The sequence below is a fragment of the Camelus bactrianus genome, chromosome 16, assembly GCF_048773025.1.
Source record: "Camelus bactrianus isolate YW-2024 breed Bactrian camel chromosome 16, ASM4877302v1, whole genome shotgun sequence".
NCBI lineage: Eukaryota > Metazoa > Chordata > Mammalia > Artiodactyla > Camelidae > Camelus > Camelus bactrianus.
Window position 1 is genome coordinate 11,821,090 of NC_133554.1, and position 19,755 is coordinate 11,840,844.

The 19,755-nt window shown below is 39.6% G+C and overlaps 1 protein-coding gene and 1 pseudogene across 1 annotated transcript in view; both read left to right on the top strand.

Annotated features, from left to right (window-relative positions):
• Window positions 1-451: 451 nt before the first annotated feature.
• Window positions 452-19,755, top strand: part of HEATR6 (HEAT repeat containing 6) — a 35,909-nt gene continuing 16,605 nt past the window's right edge. The window contains exons 1-11 of the mRNA XM_010949174.3: window positions 452-677; window positions 2,798-2,905; window positions 5,068-5,208; window positions 5,673-5,788; window positions 6,606-6,720; window positions 8,151-8,252; window positions 9,223-9,360; window positions 11,075-11,373; window positions 12,168-12,345; window positions 17,547-17,753; window positions 18,162-18,261. Coding sequence (XP_010947476.2) covers window positions 459-677; window positions 2,798-2,905; window positions 5,068-5,208; window positions 5,673-5,788; window positions 6,606-6,720; window positions 8,151-8,252; window positions 9,223-9,360; window positions 11,075-11,373; window positions 12,168-12,345; window positions 17,547-17,753; window positions 18,162-18,261 — 1,723 coding nt within the window. The 5' untranslated portion in view covers window positions 452-458. The remainder of the gene's footprint in view (window positions 678-2,797; window positions 2,906-5,067; window positions 5,209-5,672; window positions 5,789-6,605; window positions 6,721-8,150; window positions 8,253-9,222; window positions 9,361-11,074; window positions 11,374-12,167; window positions 12,346-17,546; window positions 17,754-18,161; window positions 18,262-19,755) is intronic.
• Window positions 12,946-15,963, top strand: LOC141573507 (polypeptide N-acetylgalactosaminyltransferase 1 pseudogene; annotated as a pseudogene).

Below are 19,755 nucleotides of genomic sequence, written 5' to 3' on the forward strand. Positions count from 1 at the left end.
GCAAACAACACTGGGGAACACAGCCTTTATTCATGGTGGTTTTGTGCCTGGGGAAAAAAATCAGGGGCACTAATATGATGTAAAAAGAGGAGAAGGTTTTCGAACTAGCAGTTTCTGTCACTCCCATCCACAGCGCCCTCTCTACAACCCCAGTCCTAAGTTGAAACCCTTAGTACTAAACAAGAATGCCGGCCCTGCCCAGCAAAAAACTCTCTGCGAGAACAAATAAGACTCCTCGGTTTTCAGTCAGGGCTCAAGGAGGGGTGGGGGTGGGGGGGCGACAAAGTCTCCCAGATAATTTCTGATATGTATTCGCAGGACACTAATTTGAGAACGAGTCCTGCGCTCTCGAAACCCTTTCAGCTTCGGATTCTGGCCGGAAACAGTCATTTCCGGAACTGGAGAGCGGAGGCGGGGAATGCCCCGGAAGTATTTCCCTGTCCTCCTACGTAGGAAATATGGCGACTGCGCAAGTCAGGGGTTCCCTACCCGGCGGGCAGCAGCCGGAGGCGCCGCGGGAGCTACCCGTCGAGCAGGGCCATGGGTTCCGCCGCTTGTCGGCCAGGCTCTGCGCCTTGCGCCCGGATGACAGCAGCTCCGGCCGCACCGAGATTCACCTGCTCTTCGACCAGCTCATCTCCGAGAACTACAGCGAGGGCAGCGGCGTGGCCCCGGAGGTAGGTCCACTGGACGCGGCCGCCGCCTGCGGGGACTTTAGCTGGTGGCTCCCGCTCGCCTTTCCGGGCTTTTCTCACCTCCGCTTCACATTGCTTAGTTCTAGGCTCTCTCTCTCTCTCTCTCTTTTTTTTTTCCCCCTCCAACCGTGGCACATTCTCTGCCCTCTTTCTGGAAGACCCTGCAAGTGCCTGGCAAACTGGCATCGTTCAAAACCCAACTTGATGGCTTCTGCCCTCATTATACGTCGCAGGTGTCTTCTCTGGTGTGACCTTCCCGCCCTCTCCACTCCCCGCATCCAGAGCACTTTGTATATAAAATTCACTGCAGAAATTGTTGAGTACATGGTACACGGACTACGTACTGTACTTCACCGTGCACCGTTCCAGGGACCTTAGAACGTGGGTATTACTAGGTTTGTTTTACTGATAAACATACCAAGTCTCAACAAAGGTCCAATGTCATATTGCTGGCAAAAGGCAAAGCTAGAATTGAAACTAAGTCTCACTAAGCCTCAGTCATTTTCTGTTCCTCCATGCTAGCTCCGTCCTCTCTGCCTCCTCTTTAGAAGTGCTGTTTTTGACCCTAATATTTTTCACACACATCAGGCCTTGGATACTACTTACTGAATACCCTGAACTCTTGACCCAGTCATACCACTGTCTACAGGCACCTCAAACTTGACAGTTCCTAAAGATAGTTCATAATCTCTGTACACACACTCCACCCCCAATCTGTCCCACAACCTAGCGCATACAAATGTGCACAGTCAGCCTAGTCACACAGGCGCAGACACTGGTTCTTCCCCCTCCCAGCTCCTGTCCAATCTGGATTCTTCAGAATCTATCTTAGAAGTGTTTCTCACGCCATTCCCTCCTCTCTTCCCATTGCTAATGCCTTAGACCTCAGGCAAGATGACTCTTTCCTGGACTGTTCCCCTGGTCTTCTCTAATCTGCCTCCATTCGAGCCCTTTTCGAAACCATTCTATGCTCTGCTGCTAGAGTGATCTTTTCTTTTTCTGGAAAGAAATCTCATTAGAAAAGTAGAACTCGGATTTAGGAAGATCTTCAATACATATTGATAAAAGCATATTACATAAAAGTATGAAGGTTACAGTATGCAAAGAGTTCACAACAATGTATGTAAGAGTTTACAATAAAATAATAGTGTGTGTCACTAGGGAGCAGAGTGGAATTAAGGAAGGAGTTGGGGACTTTTGCTTTACTTGTATAATTTGTTATTTTTGCACCAAAAATATGTGCTTTTCCAGTTTTCTGACCCACCATTCCTGCTTTTGTGCTCTGTGTGCAGTCATTTAAAACTTGCTGTTCCTCAAGCGCGTACTGGTGTTTCACACCTACTGGTGTTTCAAGTCGGCCCACCCCACCCCCCTTTGCTTGCAGTGTCTTTCAGTGCCTTGTCTGTCTGGCAGAGTTCTACTCATCCTTCAAATCATTCCAGATTCTGCTTAAAAATAACCTCCACAAAACCTCCCTAGTTACTATTCCTTCCCAGAGTTTGTACTTAACTCTTTCAGCGCTTAATTCACTTTAATTGTTTGTGAGTAGTATTTCTGTCTCCCTCACTGAACTGTGAGCTCTTTGAGGTTCAGGAATATGTTTGCTCACATTTGGAGCCCAAAGACCTGGCACATAGCAGGTGCTCAGAGCCTTTTAATTCAGTAAACATCAGTGGATGAATGAATAGTGTGATTTGCAAATAGGTTCCTCCTTTTTTTTTTTTTTAAAGCATTCCTAACTTTACAGTAAATTTGTACAAGTGTCATTTCTAGTTTTCCGAGTGGCATTGAAAATTTGGTTTGCTTACTTTGTGGTATTTTTAATTCATTGTGTCCTTTTACATTCTGGACTCCTTCCTTTGGTTATTTGTACTCTATGTATGTAGAGGCTTTGGAGTCTTGAGCCTGACAAAAATCGTATTGATTCTTTTCCTTTTGAGCACATGCAATTTTTATGCTGCCATCCTACTTTCTGCCTCCAATTTCATCATTCCTATTTTGAGTGTGAGTGTTCACTTTGTTTTCCCATATGGCTGTGTTTGGGGGTGGGCCTCACTTGACTTAAGGTATATCACCTTTTCACTGTCTTTATTTTTTTGTAGGATGTCAGTTCTCTTCTTGTTCAAGCTTGCCGACTGGTGCCTCTTAATCAGAATCATCTTGTCAGCAAACTGTCTCAGCTTATCCACCATTTGCTTAACACATTACAGGTAATCATGTAGGCAACTTTAGAATTCAGATCATGAATTTTGACAATAAGTAAGTACCTTTGAAATACTACATCTGTGGTAGGTATGATAGGCCAGTCTTTTGGGAAGATGTGTAAATACAGAAAGCAAATGCCTTTCTAAGAATGATATTAAAACAAATATAACTCTGACCAAAAAAAAAAAAAAAAAAAAAAAATACTCCACAGGTTTGTTTGTTAGTGCTATTTGGTTTGGTCCAAGAAACCAGTATCATAAACCCCCAGGTCTTAGAATTTTTCAGGGAAGATGTGTTTGACTAAGATATATCTTAAGAATAAATTGAAATAACTTTTACCCCTTTTCTACCAATGTTTTTTCCTCTTTCCCAATGCTCCCATTTTTGTTGTCTACTTTTGGTTTTCGTAAAACATAAGAAGTAGCTTGGGGGCAGGGGGACACTAGATAAAAAGATCCCTGCTGTTTATACTAAGGTCTGTACCATAGCTCCTCGCTCTTCAGAATCTTTTCCAGCTTGCTAAATAAATGCAGTTATTTTTTAAGGAACAGTCCAAAAATTGAGGCTGTTAACATGAGATACCACATGAGCATGTGAATATAGTTAGCACAAAATTTGTCAATTAGCATTATGTAATCTAAGATGCTTTGGGCTATAAGAAACAAAGGGGCCACCCCAGAATAGCTAAACAAACAAACAAAGAAAAAATATATTATCTTACATCACAAGCCCCAAGGGAGGCAGTTTGAGGGGCACTTAATAATTAAGAGGCTTTCTGGTATCTTTCCATTTTGCCATCTTCAGTGGTTCGGCTGTCCTTTGCTAGCATTTCTCACAGTCATAAGATGCCTAAATTCCAGGCATCTCATACAAAATAAATAACACCCAGCAGAAGCAAAAAAACTATTTATTTTGTGTCTCTTTTAGTGAGGAATGAGGAAGCTAGACTCCAGCAGACCTTCCCTAATATCAGGCTAGAGAGATGTAGGTCATATTAGAACTCCTCTACACCAGTCTGATCAGGGGAATGATATTACCATGAATGGCTTAAACCAGGGATTTCAGCCTTTACTACACATTGGAATCACCTGGAGGACTTAAGCCCCCTAGATGATTACCATATGCAGCTCAGCCCTTACATCGGGATTTCTCAACCTTGGCTCTACTGATATTTTGGATCGGATAATCCTGTGTTGTTGGGGGGGGGGGGGTCCTGTGTACTAGAGGATGTTCAGCAGCATCTTAGCCTCTACCCACTAGATGCTGGTGGCATCCCTCCAGTTGTGACAATCAAATATGTCTACAGGCATTGCCAGGTGTTCCCTGGGGAGCAGAATTGCCCCTGGTGGAGAACCACTGTCTTAGCAGAATTAGGATTTACCTTCAGGTCTCACGTGGAAAAGGTGGGCACTCAAACAAGATTAGTGCTCTGCCAGCAAGGAAAGAGGGGATGAATGCTGGAGGTAACCAGCAGTGTCTTCTGCGTGTGACTTTCTAAATGAAATAAGGCTATTTTCAAGTTTAGGATGTTTCAAACTGTGGTGGCTTCTGAATGTTTACTGTTCTCAGCTGTATCATCCTTGTAATGCTGGCAGTTGGAAAAGTTCCTGATTACATATGACACCTACAGCCCTTAACCAACCTTCTAGCGTTTGATGACAGTTTGTTTCAGTTGTTCATGAATTGATACTTGGATTAGCCTACTTTAACCCAATAAGATTATAAGCTCCCTGAGGACAGGAATATGCTGTCTCTTCCTGTTACAGTCCCCATTTGGTGGCAGAGACATAGTAGCTATTTAGCAGACATATTTGGCCACAGTGTATTTGTTGAGCATTTACTGTGTATAAGGCAATTGAGTTGAATTTAAAATTTTCAGTGGATTGAGTTTCACATATCTGGGTATTTACAGCTGCCAGTGTCTGGTTAGTTCAAGGAAAAGTTACAAGGACTTTGCCAGGTTCTACTTTGAGTGGAGGGAGTAAAGGAAGAAGTGAGCAAGGCCCTGGGGCAAGAGAAGGTCATGTCTCAATCAGACTTTCAGGGTCTTTAAAGCTGATCTTTTTGACACAAAAAAGATGGACACATGCTCTCTGTCACACACACAGCTTAATTCAGGTGAGCATTCATGTCTGAAAAGGATTAAATTTTTTTCTTCTATCGATAGGTGATCGTTGATGAGCAGAACTTGGATTTCCTGTTGGCATATACTATTTCTGCTATTCAGCAGTGCAGTTCCTGGACACACATGCAGATTCTTCAAGCCCTGGCAGCTCTGGTTTACGGCAATGGCTCAAAGTGTCAAAAGGTAGTTTAAACTGTGTTCTGTCTTTCCTTTGAAAGGGTGGGCGCACAGGCTCTGAACCAGCAGGCCTGGGTTCAGGTTTCTATCCTGCCATTAATCAGATGCGTAACTTTGAGTAACACTTACTGAGTCACTCCGAACCTAGTTTCCTCATGTGTAAAATAGTTCCTCTGAGGATGAAGTCTCGCTTGTAAAGTGCGTGGTAAATATTAAGCATGGTTGTCATTGTCTTTAGCCTCCATCTGTGCTGCCAAGATGAAAGAGCTTCAGCCACAACCTCGGCTGGGAGTGCTGAGCCTTACTGCTGGTTTTTGGCATATTTTTGCATGCCTGTCTGAAATATTTACCTCGCAGCTGATCTTGTGGTACTCGAATGCCCTTTAGTTAAAAAAAAAATGTAATCTGTCTAAAAAGTAATATTTTCCCAGAAGCTTTTCTTCAGCCAACATTAAGTTATTTTGTTTTAGTACCTCCCAGACTTGCTAGGCAAGAGTGGACTCTTGATGAAGTTGAGTGACTTGGCTCAGTCAGACCCTGAAGTTAGGAGAGCTGCAGTGCACTGTATGGCAAACTTATGTCTCAGGTATGTGGATTCAATCAGATTTCCCTGTCATAGTAAGATAAGGCCTCTCCTGGGCCCTTTGTGGGTGGTTCAGTCTGTCCGAAGCTAGAGCCAACTTAGAAAAATAACCTACTTTGCATTTCATTTCTCATGGTCTTTGCTAATGAGATCATCTTATATTGTTTATTTTTAATTTTAACATTTCTTGCAAAGAAAGCTCATACAGAGGTGAAGGAAAAATAGACTAGGATCTTATTTCTAAAATATGGTCAAAGTGATATATGTACAATATGTCAGGGTTTTGTTTTCTATTGGTATAAATTCTAACTGTATGGAGTCTTCTAGAAGGGTATATTCATATGAATTTAAGCTGTGGTGATATACATCTGTCAAGGCTAGTTTCTTCTAAGAAAATGGAACCAGTCCCAGCGCCTGGTTCTAGATTCATGTAATAGAAAATGAGCATCACAGACTTGAACTGATGTGTGGTATCCTGTCTCTGCATTGCAGTGTTGTCCAGTGGTTAGGAAGGCAGGTTCAGTGGTGTGGGTCTAGCTTGACGGGACCTGTCTGCATTATTTCCCTCTAAGAACTGAAAAGCAGAATAAAAACGATTTCTCTCTCTGCATCCTAGGTTCACTACAGAGTTCTCTAACTTTTCCCTGTGGAAACCATTCTTCCTATTCATTCCAGCCTTGTGCCTGTCCACAGCAATAATAGTTAATTAGCCAAAAAGTACACCACATTCTATGATGCAGTTCTTTCAAGGGTATATTCTAATTCAAGCTCCATTTCAAATGAGACTGAGCGTGAGTTGCTTTCTCTGTGTGTGTTTTAGTGTGCCAGGACAGCCATACTTGGAGGAGCCCTACCAAAATATCTGCTTCCAAGCTTTCTTGACCATTTTACAGTCTCCAAAAGCACTTGATATGGATGATATCACGTTTTGCATGGTAGGTGAGACTACCACTAATCTTGGGATTGTTACGGATGTGTCCAGAGGCAACCGTAGAACAAAAGCTGTTATTAAAGAGTTTAACTTGGTTGCTGTATTAGTTTTGTCCAGAGTTACAGACATAAGTGGATCGTTTATCACCTAAAAAGGCTGAAATCATATCTTCCTGTTTTAAATTGCAAGAAATTGTTTTTGTTTGTTTTGTTTTGCCATTGTTTTTGTTTTGCAATTCTAGAGTCTTAAAGAAAACTGTTTTTTTCCTCCTGACTATGAAAGCAGTATGATTTCAGACTAGTGACTGTCTTTTAGATGGAAGGGAAAGGAGTGGATTTCAACAATATCTGCAATACTTTTTTTTTTTAATCTGATGCAAATATGACAATTTATTAAATACACATTTCAAAAATTACAGATCTAGATGGTGAAACTTACTTACAGTCCTCTGCTTAGGTAAAAACACTGGGAACAATTTGTCCCATGTGCCCTTAGATTTTTTTTCTATATAAAAATGAGCATATTTATAATTTTTAAGTGGAATCATATTTAAGACACTGTTTTGCAACTCTCTCTCCTTTTTAAACTTAATATACTTTGGACATCTTTTCAGTACTGTTGACATACCTCATGCTTTCTGACTGCTGTACCTGGGAGATCTTGGCAAGTTCCTTAACTTCTTGAGCTACGTGTTCCTCATCTCTGAAATGAGACAGATGTTATAACTGCCTTATAGAGGCTTTATAAGGTGTATGTATGTAAGCTAAAGGCATTTAAAATGCCTGGAAAAATGCTTGCTATTATTGTTGCGTTTCACACATAGCAGAGTTAGCTTCTTAAATAACCTTTGTCCTAATTTATGGGAATTGAAAGTGTTTGTGGTGTTTCCATTGTTTCAAACAAGGCTGCGTTTCACATCTTTTCCATCTCAATATTTCTTAAGGACAGAGTCCTGGAAATGAGATTGCTGTCCAGAAAATCAATCTTGATCAGATCTGCCCTCCAGAAACATGCTCTAGCACACATTCCTTTGCCTTTAAGAGCTGCTGAGTTTACCACATTGTAGAGGTTCCCTGTTTCTGATCTCTGCTGCCCCAGCTTTATTCCTATCACATCCTTCCTACTAAATGTCTCTTCTTTGTTTTTCTTGCTCACCATTTCTGCAGGCTGGTTTTATAAACATGTATGAAAAGACTGTTCTTATTCAGTAAAGAGCACTCTATTCCTCTAGAAAATAATTAGTAGTAGCTCATTAGCTCTCTTCTCTGGATCCTTATCTCTGCATTTTTTTTTTTTTTTTTTTGCTTCCGTGTCCAAAGATTTTTTTCATCATCTAAAGACTTTTTCTTCTTCATCCTGAGTTGTGCTAGAAAGTTGATCCCTGGACAACCAAATTTCATTTACCTTTTAACTTGGTCTCCTTTTTCCCCCTAGTTGTTACAAAATGCATTGAAAGGTATACAGTCTCTTCTAAATGGTGGGAAGATGAAACTGACACAGACGGATGAACTTGGAGCTCTTCTAGCTGTGCTAAAGGTAAGGTTTAAACCCCAAGTCCCTGTTGTTGTTAATGTCTTTCCTGTTCACACCCCAGGCATAAGGACCACTTTACATCATTATTCCAAGGCTAGCTGTAGGGTATTATATTTTAAGAGAGAAGAATAAATGGTCATGTACAAACATACTTAAAATTAAGAACTGAAAACAGTAAATCTTGCTTTAGTAAGTTTATCAAAATTCTAAAATTTTATCTATGAATCTTAAGTTGGGAAGGGAATAGGTTATGAATTATCTGTAGATAATGTAATTTTAGGTTATCTTGAACCTATTTGTACTTGAAAGAAGGACCTGGGCTTCTCCTTGGCTCTCACTCCCATGTAGTAAGCAGGCCCATGAACACATGCATCAGCAGGCTGTCATCCTTTGGTGTCTGAGCCTCCCTGTCAGTAGGAAGGTCAGGTCAGCCTCTCTGGGACCCAACTTCCTTCAGTTCAACCAGGAACTAGAAGCAGCTTTGTGCTAGCCTCAGATCAGAGCTGTGTATGATAACTTGGCTTTATCATGACCTAAATTGTAATTCTTTTCATGTACCATCTTCCCTACTCCTAAATACAGACAGCTAGATTTGGAGATGGATATGCTGCATAAAAATGATAGATTGGTTAAAGAAACTTCAAGGTAGATAAAATAATTGGATAAAACTGATTAGATAAATTTTTTTAAATTAAGTAAAAGTAGTAAGTAAGTAAATAAATAAATAAATAAATAAACTAAAATCCAAAATCAGACCTAACTTGATCTGGCCAAGTTAGATCCGTTGGGTCTACATGAGATTAAGTTCTTCTGTAAGCTCTAAGCCTTCAGAGTATCTATTTTCTGACCCACTTTTGTTTCCTTAATAAAGCTTTTAAACATTTATATGTTCATCTCTGTGGCGCAGAACATGGTGAATAATTCTGTTTTATGATGTGTTTTGTGTGTGTGTTTCCTTAATTGTCATTTTTAGAAATCCATGTTCCATGGGCTCCCTGGACTAAACATAGAGATGCCCACGGTGCTGTACCCAACTCCACTCCCTCAGTATGATGGACGCCCACCCATCAAGCCGCAGCAGCCGGAAGCCAGTGCTTCTCAACCACCTGTGGTACATTTGTGTCTGTTTAGATTTGAGTTGTGGATTGTTTCTGACTGTTTGCTGTATGTGTTTTCTATATTTTGCATCACTCCTATGCCAAAGGCTCACCTTGAATTTGATTTCAACTTAGGATTTTTAGCATAGTAAGTTTAAATTCATCAGACTGCTAAAAATACCAATTATAACATCTTATACTTCTAAGAAGTGTAGGCAATGTAACAGCTGTAAAAATGGACATTCACTTCACACCCAAGGCCAAGCATCCTCATCCCCCAAATGCTCAACACCACAGGGCGACAGACGTTTTCTGTAAAACGCTAGCTGGTAAATATTACAGGTCTCTGTTGCCAGATACCCCAGGCTTTCCAAATAGCTGTCTTCTCCCTTGTGTTTCTGTTGGAAAACCTAGAGCATACAGATACGGTGCCAAGATATTGCATCTAGAAATGTAATACCTGATAAAAATGCTTATAATTAGAAAGTCTTTAACTTATTTACTTTCTGAACATTTACTGAGCTTCTGCTATATTCCAAGTATTGTGCTGAGCATTAGGAACATAGACTCGGGAATTTTAGGAATTTGGGGGAGAAGGCGAAGATGGATAAATAAACGCTGCACTGCAGTGTTATAGTTCCTTTCATTTGAATATTCACAGGGAACTCTAGGAGCACATTCAAAGCACCCAATAGAGGGGAAAGGGGTGCTTTTTAACAGATACGGTGGCTAACCAGAAACTCAAGAATGAGTAATAGTACAGAGAAGAAAGGAGAAAGTTTTATTCGGAGGCAACAAGGTACACAAACATAGGGAACGTAAGTTCACGTGGCCCATTTGTTAACCAGTAGGGCTGGAGTGTCAGGTGTGTGGAGAGGAAGTTGGGGCAAGTATGTAGCAGAGGCCAGATTATAAGGGTCTAATACATGCTGAAGAGTCTGGGTTTTTATCTTGTAGGTGGTGAAAGTGAAGATACGGGGGAGTGATATGATTAGATTTGCATTTTAGAAAAATCAATGGGTAGAAAGTAAAAAGGCATTAAGTCTGGAGCCACATTAATAATCCAACATAGAAGTGATGAGGAGCTTCCTTCCTTAAGGTCAGGGACCCCAAGAATGCGAGGAAGGCTCAGATTCCGAAGATCTTTGGATGTCAAAAAAGAAGGAAGTAGGAGAAAAGAGAGAAATTGGCTTTTATGTTATATCTACAAAGCCCCAATGCCCTAAAACATTGGATTGTATGTAATGGATTGACTTCTTCCCTGTACATCTAGAGTGGTGCTGGCTGGGTATCCTGTTGGGAGAATTGAGAAAATAGTCACTCAAGTCATTTTCTGTAGACCTTAATCTCTTGCAGAACCCCAGCTGAGAAAGCTGAATGCTTTCACAACGGTGCAAGGAAGGTGGCATTAGCCTATGCTTAAACAGATGAGGAAGGGCAAGCTCAGAGAGGCTAAACGATTTGCCCAGGGCCAAGAGAATTTAAACCCAGGCCATGAGTTTTGCTATGTCCTGTGTATTTCATGCCTTGTTTCCACTGGTCCGGGAGGGTGTGCATAAGCACTTGGCCTAGTGCCTAACACACAGAGTATTGATTAAGTGCTGCTTTTTTCTCTTCTCCTCTTTTCTTCTTTATTCAAACTACATGTCAGAGACACATTTAGTAATTATCAAACGAGAAGTTACCAATAGCTATCATATATATGTTTTCGTTTACTCCTAAAATCAGAGTAAAAAGAAAAAATCAAAAGTAAAACCGAAGAAACTCCAGCAAGGAGAGGAGGAGGAGGAAGAATCCAGTGGTGAAAGAGAAGTAGCCCCAGCCCCTGGCTCAGGTAGAGTGAACCTGCCTGGAGGGGACACTCGGTGCTCCCCCTCCCTGGATGCTCAGACTTTGCCAGTAGCTGGAAGTGGAGCCGCAGGAAAGGACCGAGTCTCCTCACCCTTCAGTTCTGCCAGTTGGAAAAGGGTCAGCAGTAGTGAGTCAGACTATTCTGATGCTGAAGGAGGCATGCAGAGTAAAGTGAGGTAGTAGTATTTTGTTATGTTTTTATGCCTTGTATTCTAAGTTGTGTGTCTAAGTTTATATCCTCGCTTAAAAGTCTGCCTGTCGCCTGTGATTTAACTTGAAGAGTCTCATTTATGTGGGACTTTGCGTTACTCTGCATTTTGCCTTGTCCTCTCCATCTGCCTTTGTACATGGGGTTCCTCTGCCTGAAATGTTCTTTCTTTCACTTTTTTTGCCTTTGCCTTGTTAACCACTCCTCCTCTTCAATATGAGCTCAACAACTGTGTGGTTTGAGAACCCTTTTCTGACACCCTCTTTCAGCTTAGGTACCCTTCCTGTGTGACCCTGTGACTTATCTCTGCCTTACTGCGTTGTAGTTACCTCTTAACCGTCCGTCTCTGCCATTAAAAGCTTGTCAAGGGCAGGGGCTTAGTTGGTGTCTACCAGCCTCAGCACAGTGCCTGGCACTCGCATAAGGATATTCAGTACCTGTTTTTTGGATGAGTGTATACACTGCAGTATCTCATTTAACACGGGTTTCCTAAAATCAAAATGTTGCCCTCTTATTCTCTATCTAGTTGGTTTTTTTTTAATTGTTGACTTTATTAACTTGTTATATAAACAAATGGATTTAACATGTTTTGATTGCATTTTGAAATAATTTTTAAAATATCATGTTGATGTATTTCAGACTTATTTGGAATGTTGAATTTCTCACTGTATCATTTGAGTTGGCTGGCATAAATAGCATTTCATGCTTACATTTTTAAAAGCAATTAAAAGACTTTTTTCTTCCTTCTTTTGCTTATCAAAGGTCTTACCAAGCCAAGGTTCGCCAAGGAGCACTAGCTTGTTTTCTTTCTACTATAAAATCCATAGAAAAAAAAGTTCTTTATGGCTACTGGTCAGCCTTTGTTCCTGATACACCTGAGCTCGGGACCCCACAGTCTGTGTCCTTGATGACTCTTACGTTAAAAGATCCTTCTCCAAAGGTAAGAGCACTTAAATTCTAAGTGTTGTACTAGGGAGAAAACTTTACAAGTCTTCGTTGTTTTCTCTGCCCTATCCGATTTTATCTGAACAAGGCTCTTACCCAAGTCCTGATTTGAGAACCGGTAGTTGGGTAGGGCTATAGGAAATGGGCTTATGTGAATAACAGGTTGAGGGAGAGCATAGTGAGGTCACCTCCTGCCCCAGGCTTGCTTGAAGCTCGAGCCCACTTGAGTCCTGGCTTCAGTGTCCTCTTTGAGCTGCAATGAAGCAGCAATGCTTCTTCCCCTTCTGGGAAAATGTTGATTGCCTTGGTATAAACACCAAATAGGAAAAAATTACAAATGGCTTAAATACTCATCGGAATATCACAGTATGTAATGGTTATGAAAGACGTGTAAGACTTAGGGAAACGCCAGTGAAGTTTTACCAAAATCTAGGATATGAAATTATGATCCCAACAGTGGTTTTTTTCTTCCAACTTTTCCATATTTTCCAAATCACGTGTAATAAACAGTAATACATAGTTTAATAAGAAAAACCGATTTTTAAAAAAGAAGACAAAAAAATTGGCAGTCATAGAAAGCTACAGCAAGGTAGCTATGGCTGATCAAGTAGTTTGCCTCTTCTTGGGTATGTTAGCTCCTCTTACCTAAGGAAAACAGTGCTATTTAGAGTCCCCTTACAATCATGAATGTTATAAAGTCATGCCGAATGGCGTCTGATGTCCTTAGGTAACCAACCTACCCTCTCAAAGTGAATGATTTTAACTAGGCCAATAGTAGTAGTTTTCTTTTTTCAAGATTTTCCCTTAAAAGTAAGGAGGAGGGCTGGCAACCCATAATACATTGGAACTGCCTTTGATCATCTCCTTGAATAGCTGATTCCTAAATAAGAAAACTTCTAAATGACCCTTCAACACTTTTACAGGGGAGAGAAAAATAAACTAGCCTGTCCATTAGACACACAAAAAATGCCTTGTAGGGTATTTCAAGTACTCAGTATCCTAAGTAATTCAACCAATAGAAATCTTTCAAATTGCCTGAATCGGTAGAGAATGAGAACCTGGGAGAAAAATGGAAAAGAATGGTGGCAAATAGATAAATGATGAGGCTATTCTAGTAATTGGAAGGGAAACTGTTATAAAGGTTAAAATATATATATGTATTTGTGTTTTTGAAGCCCCTCCAGCTGAGGGGAGGAGCCATAAGTAGTTAAGGAGATGGTGCCATGGCGCAAGTAGCAGATAAGTAAACCACCTGGGCTGTGACTGCCCAGCTAAGGGGATGTGGGACACGTGCGTTTGTGACGTGAGTACAAAGAGGTTATGAGATCATATCCGATGAAAGTAGAGAGAAATAATTTTCATGTTTGTATCTTTATATTTTTCAAATGTTTACATTTGACTTAGAGTGCCATGATAGGTTTTACATATTACAGAGTGGTCCTCCTTGATTTGGGTACCTTTTAGATACGTTCTTGCTCTTTATCTTCTATGAATGCAAGAAATGTGATGAGTGAAATAAAAACATAGAACTTCCTTCTGGAGATGTCCTAGGGCCAGCACAAAAGCCACGGAGGTCCTGGAGAAATGGAAAACCGGTCATCATTCTTAAACAGGATTTTTAAAAGATCAAATTAATGATTAAAATTTGTCAGTTCAGTGTAATGGCAAGTGACATGATTATACTCAGCAGCAGATACCGGGTTTAGGAGAGTATCAGTAAGTACAGTGACAGTTGTCCACAACGAGACTTGGAGCACACCTCTGCACACTCTCCATAGTGTAGTTAATTGTGAACCAAGGCCCATGCTAGAGGAAAGTGTTTTAGTAGATGATGTCAGTGAGAGATGCTGTTCTAGAAAGTCTGCTAGAAAATTATTTGCACAAATTAAAACTGCTAGTTCATGTACTTGGAATGGAACAGCATTCTGGATTGATGAGAGCTAGGTTAAAAGGCTCAGCCATGTGTAAAAGCTGCGTGATCATCTTCTCAGGTGCTCACTGAGTGTAGAGTTGGACAGTATAGACTGAGGTTTGTCTTAGCCAGGATGAAGATGACAAGACAGTAACAGTGTATCTTCTCATTGAAGAATGGTTCTTTGAGAAGGAGAAAACTTAGAAATCCCCTTTAGGATTTGGCAGTGTGGCGGTACTTGGGAAATTGTCACATGTTGACATGCCAGAAATGCGCTTTAGAAAGCACATCCTATGTTTTCGGACAGCACAGAGCAACCAATGTAATAACATGACTGATTTATAAATTGCTTCTATATGGTTTCCTCAGGTGTTATAGAGGTAGATTATGTATATCAGCAAGACTTCATCTAAGGGACAAACTGTAGGGCAGGCCTTCTTGGTACCTTGAGAATTATCCTGATTTTCAGATTCCAGGATGATTCTTTATTTCCCTTTTGGAGAGCTATGAAATACAGAAACAAATTAAAATCTAGATAACAGGTAACATAACTAGGAAAGAGAATAAAGGGTTGGAATTTTTAACTGTCATGGAATGGTAGATAATCAGGTGTCTCTTATATGGCCAGCCAAGAACAGGTGACCTTTGCTTGGATGTCTCCAAATCTAGAGATCCTGGCATAGTGTTGAAGTGCCTCCACGTAAAAGGCACCCAGCTTTGGGGGTGTGATCAAATGAAATTAATCTTGGGCATATGTGGAGAATAATCAGTACTTGGACAAAGCCAAAGGTAAGCACAGCCAGGTGCCCTGCGTTGAAACCTCAGTGGTACCCACTCCCAGCAGTGACTTCTTCATCACCCTCCCAGAAATATTCTGGGACCAAACATACATAAAAAAAGGAAAAAATAAGGGTTGACTGAGCTACCTCAGCAAACATTTCTACTCTATTCTAAGAAGCAAAAAAGGAAAAGTGCTTTCTTGTTTCATTACTTTTGAACAAGCCTTTGTGCCCAGGGAGGTAAAAGTACCGTCTAGTGCAACTGAGCATACTGATGTTTATAAGATTAAAAAGTCTTACCCACCACTGTAAATATTCAGACAATAAAAACTTAACAGAATGAGCTCTCTGGAGAGCTACATCTCTTATGGTTTGCTTGTACGTCAGTAGCTTCTGCTGAAAGTGCTGATTAGAATGATAAACAGTATATTAAATATTGATAATAAGAATAAATGAAGCAGAACTTGAGCCAGATTCAGTGTTATAAATAGCATTTTTATAGCAACAAAGATATATTAAACAGCATTTAAAGGAAATAAATTAGAACTATGAGAAGTATAATTTGATCTAGTATATTTCCATTTAGATTTTGTACCTTGATGATGAAAAATAACAAATTTTAGTGACATTCCGTTCGTTTTCATCTGTGATAGTTACGAATGCATTTTTCCCTCTTAGGGTACCAAAGTTAATTGGACTGAAAATTTTTTACTTTTGAGTATTAGTTCATTGCTTTCTACAGCATGGCTTTTAATTTTATTTGTTTTGTGAGCTGTTGGATTTGTGATTTTTAATTATGCTCTAAAGTTTAGAAGTTTAGCATAACATCTACCTCTTTCAGTTAAGATCAGCCAGCCATCTAATCAGAGTTTGGCAGACTACGGCCTGTGGGCCAGTTGTGGCCCACTGCCAGTTTGTATGACCCATGAACCAGGAATGGTCTTTATACTTTTAAATGTTTTTTTTAAGTCAAAAGAATAATATTTTGTGATGTAAAAATTATATGCTATTCCTATTTCACTGTCCATAAGTGGATTTTTATTGGAACACACATTTATTCCTTTATACAGTGTCTGTGCTACTGTAGCAGAGCTGAGTGTTTACAACAAAGACTCAGTATGTGAAATTTGTACTGCTGGCCCTTTACAGAAGAGATTTGCTAGCCCCTGATTTGAGTTCTTGGATCAGCTGACTTGTGCGCAAACTCTTTCCCTCCCTCTCCCCCACAATTTTCTAATACTATTTTGTCAACTTCCTAACTTAAGTGATTATGCTTAATTCCAAAGACTCATACTGCTATACTACAAATTTATTCTCAAAACAATTAAATCTTTAATTTTTTGTTTATGATTCCAGTCCATAAAAGGCATGCAGAATTAATTTATTTCTTGGAGATAATGTAGTTGAAGATTTTCTGGAAAACTTTTTTCACACCAAACTCAGATATGCTTCATATTTAGTAAATAATGTAAATCATATCCTAGAATTATTATTGATTCCTTGCTTTTAACAAATCTGACTGAAAGGTTTGATTGGCATTTGGGGGCCTTCTGGCCAGAGGGTACAGTATTATTTCATATTACTAATCCTGAACTTATCACCTACATTCCATATTGGTTAAATTGGCTTTTTTCTTTTTCATTTCTTTTTTCTCCTTTATAATTTTTAATACCACAAAATCACCAGAGTACCAATTGAAAATAATCTTTTAACCTTATAAAGAAACCCTTGACGCACTTTTCCTGACAAATACCGTAGTCCATTGACAAAGGGGCACACATTTTATTTTCCATCTGTAAGATTGTATTTAGTATTTCTTTGATTATCAAAGATTCTTGTTGTAAGCAGTGTTATTTCCTGCACCTTAGAATGTTTCTAAAAGTTGGCTCACTAACAGTTCCTGCCAAGATGAGTTTGCACACATTTCCTAATAGCCCATTTAATTAACATTGAGAGCTCACGGATGCTTTAGGGCAGATTGCAAAGCAGAATGTCCTCAGGAACTCTAGAGAAGCAGACTGTAGATGCCTTTATTTTTTTCTGCCCAATAGGCTTTCAGTTTCTCTTTTCAGTGGGCTTTTTTTTTTTCCACTTTTTTTTAAAAATTGAGTTATAGTCAGTTTACAATGTTGTGTCAATTTCTGATGTACAGCACAGTTTTTCAGTCATATTCAGTGGGCTTTATGCTTGAATAAACTAGGCTTCTCATCTTTAAGTTATTTTCATGCTCATGATTTCAGGTTGTATACTATGGTGCACTCTAGACTTAGAGTAAGAAAACTAACAACAATGTGATTTAAGTAGTTTTTGTTTTTTAAGTGTGAAGGTGGGGATGCAGGTGGCTCAGTTCACAGCTACTTTTGGGACCTGACAGGTAATCCCATTGCCTTTATCCTTCTAATTAAAATGATTCTAAGTACTTTGATTATTAAAAATATACATAGGACAAAGGGGATTTGACTCCTGATTTTTAACTAACTGATGTGAATCATCCTGAAATTTCAGACGCGTGCCTGTGCTCTGCAAGTTTTATCTGCCATCTTGGAAGGCTCAAAGCAGTTTCTTTCTGTTGCTGAAGATACCAGTGACCACAGAAGGGCCTTTACGCCCTTTTCTGTGATGATCGCTTCCAGCATTAAAGAGCTGCACAGATGTCTTTTGTTAGCTTTGGTGGCTGAATCATCCTCACAGACCCTCACTCAGATAATTAAGGTAAATGTCCAGGTTATTCAGTGAGTTCCAGAGGTGGTTATTCTGTTTGTTTTGTATAATGTTTATATCACTCAAAAATAAATTGACTTAAGAATATAACTAAGTAGTAATTTTCTTAAAAATATCCCATTTCGAAGTCTGTTCCTACTTGTCTGATCTTGCCTACAACCTCTGTATGTCTAAATAAATGATTTACTAAAAATACTTCTTTATCTTAAGGATTAAATTGTACCAATGAGAATACAGGTGCTATCCCCTACCCCCTCCAGAAAAAAAAGACAAAAAAGAGAAGGACTGATTTGCAAATAAGTGTAAAGATTTTTGTTTTTAATGAAATGCTCTAAAATTTTGTCTCCTATGCATTGGCTTAATCAGGCCTATTGATGAGCTGTTGTTTGTGTTTTGCAGTGCCTTGCAAATTTAGTATCAAATTCACCTTATAACCGTCTGAAACTCAGCCTGCTGACCAAAGTCTGGAACCAGATAAAGCCTTATATCCGCCACAAAGGTTGGTGATAGTTTAAAACTGATTGCTTCTTTATATCAATCAAATCTAGATTATTAGTTAAAAAAATATTCAGAGCACTTTTAAAGCTCTAAGGTAGTTCTGTTTATTCTCCTCAAGTTTTGTGGGATCCAACTATTGCTAGAACCCCACGTTTGATCCCTGAAGCCCCAGTGGGCACCACTGGAAAGAAGTGAGCTGGAGAATTACCGGTAAAGTTTAATGTGTCTTCAGTACGTTAGTGCAGTGACCAGAGTATTCCTTTAGAATTAGGATTGAGTGAGTGCTAGGGGTCCTACTCTACTGTATGGTAGTTCTTTCCTTTAGGTGTAAGTAGAGGGTGGATGGGCAGTCAGGTAGACATCAACCTCTTTTTGGAAAGGAAAAGTGGAATATGAAACCTAACTTCTTTAACGTTATCGCCTCTGAAGTTCATATAAAATTCTAGGACTTCAAATCTCCACTAACTACAGTCTTATTTCTTATTTTATGACTTACTCTCACATATAATGTATACGTGCTTGCCTTTAGAACATTTGTTTTTGTTTTGTTTGCAAGCTTCAGCTCAGACAACATTCTAATAAGTTGAATTTTTAGTCAGAATTACAGAACTTGAAGGAGGCATGGGTGTTTGTGACATCGTGGCAGAGGTAGGACCCGGCGTCAGTCCACGGGTCTGCAACCCGCTCCCATTTCTGCCATCTCATAGCCATGACCTCAACTTTAACTTCCTGTTACCAGAAAGACCTGTGCCTACCTCATAAAATTTTTATGAGGCTTAAATGAGATACTGATGTGTAAACTAAGTCCAACTCACTCCTTTCACCATTGTGTAAGAGGGGACCCAGAAAGATGAATTTTGCCTTAAGGTCTCTCATTACGTTAGTTGTGGAATGAAGATTAAAACAACCCACGTCTTCTGGCTCAGTTCCCTGCTCATTCCACTGCGCTGGCTTTTCTTCATTTGCAATCTGAGGGGAGTGGACCAAGTACTAAAAGTCCTTTCAAGTGTCTGCCTTTGTCCTCCAGCAACCTTTTATTATTAAAATGTTCAGACCCACAGAAAACTTGTACAGTGAGCACCTGTTACCTCTACGTAGACTTAACAGTTGTAAACATTGTCATATTTGCTTCCTCTCTTTCTACATGTACGTATCAGTATATATGTATACATATATGTGTTTATGTGTATATTTTTGTGTGTATGTACATATTTATATACTCTTTTCCCTTGAGCCATTTAAAAGTAAACTGTAGACATATTTCACCCTAAATACCGCAGCATGCATCTCCCAGAAATAAAGATAATCTCCTAAAAACACACACCATTCTCACACCTAAGAAAGTAACATTGATTCCATAATATCATCTAATATTTAGTCCATATTCAGAGTTCCTCATGTGTCCCCAAAAGTCTTTAAAAAAAAAAAAAAGTCAGCTTATTGAAGGTTTATGCATTACATTTCATTTTTATGTATCTTTAGCCTTTTAAATTTT